The following is a 10,742-nucleotide window of genomic DNA, read 5'->3' on the forward strand; positions in this document are numbered from 1 at the left end:
TAGTCCCAAACAGGTGCAGGATGACTCATGGGTATGAATATGTTATAGTCTGACCTGCAATTTCACTTGCCTTTCCTGTGCTACCTACATTTTGGTCAATATGCTTAAAGGCAAAACCACACCAGAGAACACAGAACTGCTTGATTTTTGGCATAGCTGCCAAAAAAAAGTTGGCCATTGTTGATGTGAAACAAGAAACCTCTTTAGTACAGTGAACCAGAGATGAATGGGAAGTTTGGAGAAGGAGCAAGAACTAGAATTACTGGCCAAACTGTCCTCTAGAAAAAATCCCTCATTGGTAACTCCTTATATTTCAGCACAGCAAACACCAAGTTTGGAAGTAAAGTCCACTCGCTGAAGCCCACAAGACAGAAATGTTTACAGACAGACATACTAAAGAGCAATCTAATATCCATCAGTTTTTTTAGACTATTTCTCATATCTTAAAGAAAGCCCCCTCAAAGAAGTGTATGTTTTGGGTAGGGGATTCAAACTTCCATTCTAGCTCTCCTAAAACTCTACAGAGGTGTAGGATTCAATCCTATCCTAAGATACATTTTGTGAAATCAAGCCAGGTCAGGACAGTATTGAACTAGCCCATTTATCAGCTCAAGGATTATTGGTAGTGCAACAGGACTCTTCTTCCACTCCTCACCCCACACACTCTCCCCACCCTTCCCAAATTTATCTGGAACAGATTTAAGGGGCATACAAGGGGTGGGAGTTCTCTTGTGCAAGCCGAAATCCTTGCACTGAAGGCAGTACATTGAATACAACCCTTAGTTCTAAAACAAAATAGTTTACCTTGTAAAGAAAAACCCAGTTAGGTTACTTCTCATGTCATGCACATCATATGTCTGTATGCCACATTTCCTATCAGTTTCCAAGCTATTTCCTATCGGTCAATAGAATTTGGCCTTTTCCATGACAGTTGTTCTAATTGTGGAATTGTGTAAAAACACATGCAAGTTCAAATACTGTGTGGCATAGTTTTTGGAAGTGGTATACCAAGAGTACTTAAACATACTTTGGCTTTCTATCAAATAATGATCCTTTGGTTCCTATATGTTAAAATATAGTCAGGAATCCATGCATTACAGTACATAGTCCAGAAAAGAAAGCTAATTTGAGAACATTTCAAAAATAAATGATGTCCCCCTTCTGTTGTCGAGACTTCCAGAATAACTACAAGGTGCTGCCTTTCTGGAGACTTTGCGGTCACTTCCCGTGTTGTTCAAAAATAAATTTGTGCTCACCCAAGTAAGAAAGTATCTGGGTGCAAGTCCATTAGTTGTGAGCTGGAACAGATGAACTTCAAGAAATACCTGTTCTTTGCAACACAACATCTTGATCTGAGTATTTCCAGGCTATCCAGCTTATTTATTTGACATGTTTGGAAACCACTTTGTGTTTACAAAAAAAATCAAAGCAGCATACAACAAGATGAAAATAAAAAATCACATACAGCAAAAAATACAATGAAAACAGATCCAACAAAATTACACAATGATCAGTGGCATGCAAAGCTGACACCAACATTCTGAAAATGCCTTGGGTAGATAGAAAAGTTTAAGCAGGCATTGAAAATGCAAATAGATGATGCCTGTCTGATTGCAAGGGGGCAGAGTATTCCACAGAGTATGAGCTTATAGCTCCTTATAGCAGGATAAGTGCACAGTTGCAAAGGATCAAGGCACCTTACCTCTAAACCTGCTTGTTTATAAGATAATCTATTCCCTGCTTCTTCCACCTAAAAAGAGCCTTCAAGAACAGGTTACCAATCATATTAAAACAAAAATTAAAATGCAGTAATGAGGCAATAATTAATGAAAATCTCACCAATCTAGCAGCAGCAGCAGCAACATTAGTGCTTCTGTTGTGGGGATACTGCACTTCCCCCAACACAAGCTTCTGTGAAATGTTGTAAAGTATCATGGGCACTCACTGGATAATGCCTGTGGTATGGCAGAGCCATCCTCTGTCTCCATTCCATTTTGTGTTAACATTTGCTTGGCTTTAAAAAAAAATTTTTAGAGGTTGCACATCCTCCCCCCCCCCCGTTGCTTCACAGCTGCAGAAGCCCTTGCACTTTTCATAGAAAGGAGGGGGGCACGAGCAGAATCTCTTCTTTCTCTCACCTTCTAAAACATTCCAACATTATTATCATTTACCTTCTGTTTTTCTTCATATTTCCTATTGGTAGTTTAAAGCTTCCCCTCTCCTGCACATTCATTCTTGCTGGGGGGGAAAGAAACCACATTCCCTCTGTGGTCATGCTGCACCACCTCTCCTTCCCACCCCCTAACGTACACAGGAATATCTTACACACGTAACATACACAGAGTATCTTGCTCCTGGAAGTACACTGGCACAAATATAACACCAAATGAAAAGTCTGTTGGCTTTCCATGGCCAAAGAAAAAACTTTCCATCTTGGCAGATAAGCTGGTGGCATGTTTGACGCTGGAAAGCTCTCTGTCCGTCCCATCCCCCGCCCAAGTCATAACACCCGTCTCTCCTATACCGTCTTGTCTACACTTATTAGCATTCCTTTGCCTGCTGGGAACTTTGGATGCAGTCACTATGGCTTCACCAAAAGGCTTTTAATGGAGCTATAAATTGTTGTGCTGCTGAGGTCTAGATTAGTCCTGAGTACTCCAGGTGATTGGGGAATGATAGAAGAGAGAGGCTCTCTTAAAATGTCCAATTAAAAGCAGCTGTAAATAAAATATCCAAATATTAAAAACCCTGCCTTTATACCAGCTGTATGCCAGCCACTTAAAACTGCCAGATAATATGTAGTCAGAGGGTGAGGCAAAGATGGCGTTTCTGTTTGTGCCTGCTTGCTAATAGCAAAGTTGACCCTGTGCCTACAAAACGTTGTGTAGTAAAGCAAACAACTCTGTTCCCCCTCAGAGTCCTGTTTTTGCCACCCCTATCCCAGTGCTTCTAACATTCTCAATATGGTGGTCTTATCTAGCAATGTAGAGGAATTTGGTATTTTAAAAGTAAATATGGAAACAGATTAAAATTTCAAGTCACAGCTACATAACTATTCAGTTAAAAATGTCTGACTAAACAAAATCTAATGTGAATGGCAGCTGTCTTGAAATTCTTTTAATAGGATGACATGACACTGGTTACTGAGTCAGCAGCCTTGTTTTCCTCTTTTTCCCTCTTTCGCTTCTATGGCTAAAAAGAAAGAAGAGAGGATTTGCTACCTTTTGATGTATGGTGTCTGCATGATCAATCTGTGTGTGTATGTCTGTATTTGCGTGCATGCATGCCTCCTTCCTTCTAATGTGAATTCTAGCAGCAAGTTTTTGTGTTTTTGTTTTTTTTGTTTTTGTATCTTTTTGTTAATAAGGTTGACTGCCTTCAGCCAGTGGCAAAAGAGGAGCCCCCTCCATCAGCCACCAAATTCCAGTCCATCGGGGTACAGGTAGAGGACGAGTGGCGGTAAGTGGAAGACGCAGGCTTTTTTTAAAAAAAAAACCTCGTCCAGCTGCGGTTTCCCATTTTATAGTTTAGTTTCCTCTTTCTTTTTTCCTATCTCAAATCCCTGAGTATTGGTGGGTCTCTCAGTAGCATGTTGGCTTAGTTAATGTAAGCAAATCATTGGAAACCTAAAATAAAAAAAAATAGAACTGGAGATGTAATTATAGATGCGTGCCAGTCTTTTGTTTGGATGGCCTATTGCAGTGAGCAGGCAACCTTATAATTTGTCTGTCTGCATGTGTGTGTGTCTGTGTGCAGAGAGGGATGGGCAAGGAAATGCAGTTCAGCTGCAGATGCCGTGAACAAATGCATATTGTCTCTTTGTGCCAAGTAATGAATCCAGCCCTCCACAAGGGCTGCTGCTTCTGATTCTCTCTTTTGCCCTTCTTTTCTTTGTAGCAAGAGCCACTCTCACAGCATGTCCACCAAGCAGGATACAGATTCTGACTCGCAAGAACCGAATAACTCTACTTGTAAATCATCTGAGAGAAGCCTTGCTGATTGCCCCCCATGCAACAATTCCAACAACCTTGATGCCAGTACGAGGCAAACAGCCATGCCCTCCCAGATAAAGAGAAACCTCTCCTATGGAGATAGCAATGACCCAGCCCTAGAGCCTTCCTCCCTTCCTCCTCCTGATCCTTGGCTTGAAACGTCCACCAATGCTCCATCAGAACCAACACAACCAGGAGCTTGCCGAAGGGACGGGTACTGGTTTCAGAAACTGCTGCAGGCGGAGACTGAAAGGTTAGAAGGATGGTGTCGTCAGATGGACCAAGAGACCAAAGAGAATAATCTCTCTGAAGAAGGTTGGTATTGATGATAATCTGACACTGGTGATAAAGGAGATTTAAGCCTGAAACGGCCAAATCTTTTCCTTGCACAAAGTTTGTGAATGAGTGCAAGGCTGGACCAAAAAGTAACTTATTAGGAGGAGCACTGCATCTTTGTTCTCTATGGATCTTGTAGAGAAAACCTTATTCACATTTTGTTTCTTCAGGATTGTAGGTACACTGGCAACCAGATAGAGTATCGACAGCAAATCAGCAGCTTATTCAGATGTATGTGCCATTTTATTGTTTTCACTGATACCTTGGAGAGAATCTGGTATCTTATTTTCCTTAGGTGCACCTTTAGCTATGCCACTTGCACTCCCTTATTCTGAAGAAATGGAGCTGAAATGAGAGTATTCTCTTGAGACCTTTAAATGTGACTGGAGAGTGGATAGACAGAGGACTTCAGTGCATTTTGGAACACATGAGTGATGCTTTACAATAACAAATTTAGATTGTTTTGTATGTGTGACTTTTTAAAACACTGTGCACCTGGTAAAACAAATTCAGTCACTATAGGGTAGGGATGGGGCAGCAAATAGGAATCTGTTGCTCACATATCTGTGATGAGGGCAAGTTGTGCTCAAAACATTGGGCACTTTGATGGCTCTGTGTCCTCAAATACTATCAAGAATATTAAATAAGCCTTCTCGTATCCCTTAGACTTCACTATTACTCTATTACAAACAAACGTGCAGCAGTATGGCTGTCTGCCATTCCCGATGTACAGGGCATTGCTGTTGGCAGTAGAACAAGAGCTAACAAAACATGCACTGACAAAGGAGCCATGAGTCATTTTTAATGGCTTGTCATTAACGGCTCTGAATAAAAAACACTTCTCTTACTGAACGAAAAAAGGATAAATCTATGAAGGACAAAGGGAGACACTTTCACCTCAAATCTTGTATATTTTGTGTTTTAAAAATTATTTGTCTTCTAAATTTGTCTTCTGTGCCTTTCTTCTTCAGTCTTAGGCAAAGTTCTCAGTGCAGTGGGCAGCGCACAATTGCTAATGTCACAGAAGTTCCAGCAATTCCGTGGCCTCTGTGACCAAAACTTGGTGAGTGTAGAAATCTCTGTAGTTGCTATTACCTGCTTAAGTGGCAAGAGTATTTGGTCACTTATTAGACTTTTGCCGAGAAAGTAAAAATGGCAGCAATGTGCCTATAGGTCTCCTGTGCCAACTAGGTTGGTGCAGATTTTTTTTAACTCAGCCATGTTGCCATCCCAGAGGGACCTCCTAATGAACAGTCTCTTCATTAGACAGCCAACGATTCTGTAAAGTTTCCCCATAATTTCCAATATTTATTACTGTTTTTTATTACATGTATATACCACTTTTCCTCCAGGGAGCTCAAAGTGGTGTACATTTCTCTCCCTTCTCTGTTTTACCCTCAAAACAACCTTGTGAGGTGGATTGGTTGAGACACTGTGACTGACCCCAGGTCACCTAGTGAGCTTCATGGCTGAGTGGGGATTTGAACCCTGGTCTCCCAGGTTATAGTCCAACACTACACCATGCTGGCTAATACCTTTACAGGGTGGCTGTGAGGTTTACCAAGTGTTCTGGTGTTTCACATACATTAGTATGTGAAGTGCTTTGAACACTCAAATGCTAAGTCATATATCGTAAGTGATGTAATATACTCCAAGATATATTTCGTTCGGGGCCACATCTGGGCTTTTCCTATTGTAGTAACACTGGTGTCTTCTTTTTGTGGCCAGAGCTTCTGCTTCTCCCCTCAAAGAAATTGATTTTATATAAGGCGGCACAATTTGGAGATATTCCTTTACCCAGAAAGACTGGAATTGATGAGTGCCTATATGGTTTTTTTAAAGTAAGCACCGAGTGCAATAGTGCTTCTGCTCTCCAACTGGCCTGTTAGAATTGGTCCTCAGTCATATTCGTATGACCCATCCCTTCAGGCTTGAGTGTATTCATAGTAAAAACTTCTGAATTAGAATTGCAGTGTTTAATTGTTTTTGTAAACAGAAAAAATGCCCCAACTATTCAGGTAGCAGATTTTTATTAATATCATTTTCAAATCAAATAACTTATTACAAACTGCAAATGATGAGCACCATCCTAAGATACGTCCCACCTCCTTTTCACTCACAAGAAAATGAATTTTCTGAGAGTTCCTGCTAGAACATACATTTAAATATTTAAATTTAAAAAATTGCCTTTTATTTTAGAGCTGTTGAAATTTAATTGACTATCATCCATCTAATTAATCAACCAAGTTTTCTTTAATGATGTGATGGGCCTGTTCCAAATATGCTGTGATTCAGGCAGGCCATCCCCAAAGTCTTATCAGTTAGGTGGTTGATGGGGGTGGGGACTTTGCAGACCAGGAAACGTGGTCTATATTATTGTATTTAAATCGGGAATAGCCAGATATGATGCTATTCACATGGTAAACTTAGAACCTGTTACTTGCCTACTGCAGACCAGAATGCTGTTCCAGTGCAGTGTAACAGATTTTGTATTTTCCCTGGTTTACTTGGTCAAATCTGTGGCTGCCTCAGTGTTCTCATATATCTTCTTGGATCTGTATTAACACATGCTTTTAAAGTTTTTAAAGGTCTCTTCCAGCTCTGTCATTCTATATGGATGATACTGGTTGTCAGTTGGGTACTTATATTGTGGAATGGTAGCTTCAGTTGCATAAGCTCCATGTGCCCATTCCAGTGGACAGACAAATTTGGGACTTAAGGCCACTGCCACTAAAGCCATCCAGCTCCAAGGTAATGGTGAAGCTGGAGCTGACCACATGATAGGATACCATATAATTAACAGTTATAATTTCCCAGCACTTTTGAGTGTAAGCGAACATGGAAATCCCTTAATACAAGATGTTAAACCAAAAGGTTTTATCTGTTAACTGTTTTATAACAAGAAGCAACTTCTTAAAGATGAATGTGGCCATGCAGTGTCAATCAACCAATTTATTTACAGTTTGATAGTCTATTATCTTGCAGATCAGAATATAATAACAAAAGATAATACGATTACAATAATAAAGGGACGTAGTATGCTCAAACCAAGGCTTCTCCAATTGTATTTGTCAGTTGCATCCAGGACATATTATGTTAATGGCTATGACAGAGAATCAAATTTTTCAACATGAATTTAAAAATCACCTTCAATTCTAATCTTGAATGTTAATTCTAAATTGCAATGTCTACTTGTAGTAGAAACTGCAGGATTTTGATAGTTCATTCACATTCTCTTTCTGTCAGAACCCCAATTCCAATCCCAGGCCCACAGCACAGGACCTTGCTGGTTTTTGGGATCTCTTACAATTGTCCATCGAAGACATTAGCATGAAATTTGATGAGCTGTACCACCTGAAAGCTAATGGCTGGCAGCTTACAGAGACACCGGAGAAGAAGGTGAGTGTAGAGCATTATAAAGAAACCAAACTTGGTAGTGCAAATTCAGGTGGAACATGTTCAAAAAAAATCTTGGGATGTTGGTGGCATTTCTCTGGTTTGTGTTAGGTAACTTACAGCTGGATCTTAAGTGTTTATGTGGAAGTAAGACCTAATGATCTGGCCAATGGGATTTGCTTCCAGTAAGTGTGTTTGATCAGCTTTTTTCTCTTATTCATTATTACTTAATTTTATTGAATAGATAGATAGATAGATAGATAGATAGATAGATAGATAGATAGATAGATAGATAGATAGATAGATAGATAGATAGATAGATAGATAGATAGATAGATAGATAGATAGATAGATAGATAGATAGATAGTACATGCTTCCAGGGGAGTTTACAAAAATGAAAAATAATATAAGTTGCAGCATGTTAAAACAATAATACATTAAAGAACCTAAGAGGGGAAATGTATTTTCTTGGTTTCAGAATGATTAGTGATGTTGGTACCTGGAGAGCTTCTCTGGGGAGGGTATTTCATAAATGTTGTTGTTGTTATTTACTTTATTTCCCGCCCTTCCTCCCAGTAGGAGCCCAGGGTGGCAAACAAAAGCACTAAAGACACTTTAAAACATCATAAAAACAGACTTTAAAATAAATTAAAATAAAACATATTTTAAAACTTTTTTTAAAAAAGCTTTAAAAAATCTTTTAAAAAAAGAAAGAAAGAAAAGGTTTAAGAACATATTAAAAAGCAATTCCAACACAGACTGGGATAAGGTCTCAACTTAAAAGGGTTGTTGAAAGAGGAAAGTATTCAGTAGGCCCGGAAAAGATAACAGAAATGTTGCCTGTCTAACATTTAAGGGGAGGGAATTCCAAAGGGTAGGTGCTGCTACACTAAAGGTCTGTTTCCTATGTTGTGCAGAATGGACCTCCTGATAAGGTGGTATCTGCAGGAGGCCCTCACCTGCAGAGTGCAGTGATTGACTGGGTATATAAGGGATAAGATGGTCTTTCAAGTATCCTGGTCCCAAGCTGTATAGGGCTTAGTACACCAATACTAGAACCTTGAACTTAACCCAATAGCTAATAGGCAGCCAGTTCAATTCTTTCCGCAGTGGGGTGACATGTTGGCGATACCGTGCCCCAAAGAGGAGTCTCGCTGGTGCATTTGCACCAGCTGCAGTTTCTGGACCAACCTCAAGGGTAGCCCCACATAGAGTGCATTACAGTAATCCAGCCTGGAGGTTACCAGTGCATGGACAACAGTGGTCAGGCTATCCCGATCCAGAAACGGCCACAGCTATCTCACCAGCCAAAGCTGGTAAGAGGTACTCCTAGCCATTGAGGTCACCTCGGCCTCTAGCGAGAAAGTTGAATTGAGGAGCACCCCTAGACTACGGACCTGCTCTTTCAGAGGGAGTACGACCCCATCCAAAGCAGGCAACTGACCAATTACCTGAACTTGGGAACCACCAACCCACAGTGCCTCTATCTTGCTAGAATTCAGACTCAGTTTATGGGCCCTCATCCAGCCCACCACCGAGTCCAGGCAGAGGTCCAGGGATTGCACGGCCTCTCCTGATTCAGATGTTACAGAGAAATAGAGCTGGGTATTGTCAGTGTACTGCTGGCATCTTGCCCCAAATCTTCTGATGACTGCTCCCTAGGGCTTCATATAGATGTTAAACAGCATGGGGGATAAGGTAGTACACTGAGGCACCCCACAGCACAACTGCCAGGGGGCTGAAAGACAATCACCCAATGCTATTATCTGAAAATGACCCTGGAGATAGGATTGGAACCACTGTAAAACAGTGCTTCTGATACCCATGTCAGCAATTTAGCCCAGAAGGATACCATGGTCAATGGTATCAAAAGCCCCTAGAGATCAAGTAAGAGTAACAGGGTCACACTCGCCCTGTCCTCCTGATAAAGGTCATCCATCAGGGCGACCAAGGCCAATTCAGTCCCATAATCAGGCGTGAACCCAGATTGGAATGCGTCAAGATAATCTGTTTCATCTAAGAGTACGTGCAATTGCTGTGCCACGATCCTCTCAATCACCTTCCCTAAGAAGGGGGTATTTGCGACCGGGAGGTAGTTGTTGCAAACCAATGGGTCCATGGTGGGCTTCTTCAGGAGCAGTCGAATTACTGCCTCTTTCAGGGCAGCTGGAACCACTCCCTCCCGCAAAGATGTGTTGACCACACCCTGGATCCACTCGATCAAACCCCCTCAGCAAGTTTTAATAAGCCAAGAAGGGTAAGGGTCAAAAGCACATGTTGCAGGCCACATTGTCGCAAGCACCTTGTCTGCGTCATCAGGCCACATCAACTGAAGCCATTTCCAGGACGTTGCAGCAAACGTTGCACTGGACACCTCACTGGGGCCTACAGTATATGTGGATGGGGCATCAAGACTGCTACGGAGGTGAGCCACTTTACCCTCAAAGTGCTTTACAAACAATTCACAGTGGGCCTCTGAAGGGCCTAGGGCACCGCATCCACAAAGGCCCCCTCTCTGGTTGCCACTTGCCTTATCTCAGAAGACAGTGGCACCTGGAGGAGAACTTATAGCAATACACAGGTGGTTTGATATAGGAGCCAAGGATTCCATCATGTACTTGGGTCCTAAAGCATTTAGGGCTTTTAAAGGTGAACACCTTCACTTGAAATTGCACTCTGAAATGGACTGGTAGCCAGTAAAGCTCTTTAAGCAATTAAGAATGTAGGAAGCTGCCTCATACAGAGTCAGACCCTTGGTCCTTCTAGATCAGTATTGTCTACACTAATTGGCAGTGTCTCTCTAAGAGCCCAGAGATTGAACCTAGAACCTTCTGCATGCAAAGCAGATCCTCTACCAGTGAGCTACAACCCTTTTGACTTAAATGTGTTAAAAATTACCAACCACAGTTAAAAACCTAGCTGCTATATTCTGAACAAGATGCTGTTTGCAACAGTCTTCAAAGACAGCTCTGTGTACAACACCTTACAGCCGTTAAATCAATTCTAGTATTTTTGCC

General features: G+C 41.3%; 1 protein-coding gene across 6 annotated transcripts in view; it reads left to right on the plus strand.

Moving 5' to 3' along the window:
• Window positions 1-10,742, plus strand: part of LOC133387234 (disks large-associated protein 4-like) — a 64,582-nt gene that overhangs the window by 49,199 nt on the left and 4,641 nt on the right. For all 6 annotated transcript variants that reach the window (XM_061631593.1, XM_061631595.1, XM_061631592.1 and 3 more), the window contains 4 exons: window positions 3,368-3,459; window positions 3,898-4,307; window positions 5,300-5,391; window positions 7,575-7,727. In XM_061631593.1, coding sequence (XP_061487577.1) covers window positions 3,368-3,459; window positions 3,898-4,307; window positions 5,300-5,391; window positions 7,575-7,727 — 747 coding nt within the window. The remainder of the gene's footprint in view (window positions 1-3,367; window positions 3,460-3,897; window positions 4,308-5,299; window positions 5,392-7,574; window positions 7,728-10,742) is intronic.

Source organism: Rhineura floridana, chromosome 6 (genome assembly GCF_030035675.1).
Source record: "Rhineura floridana isolate rRhiFlo1 chromosome 6, rRhiFlo1.hap2, whole genome shotgun sequence".
NCBI lineage: Eukaryota > Metazoa > Chordata > Lepidosauria > Squamata > Rhineuridae > Rhineura > Rhineura floridana.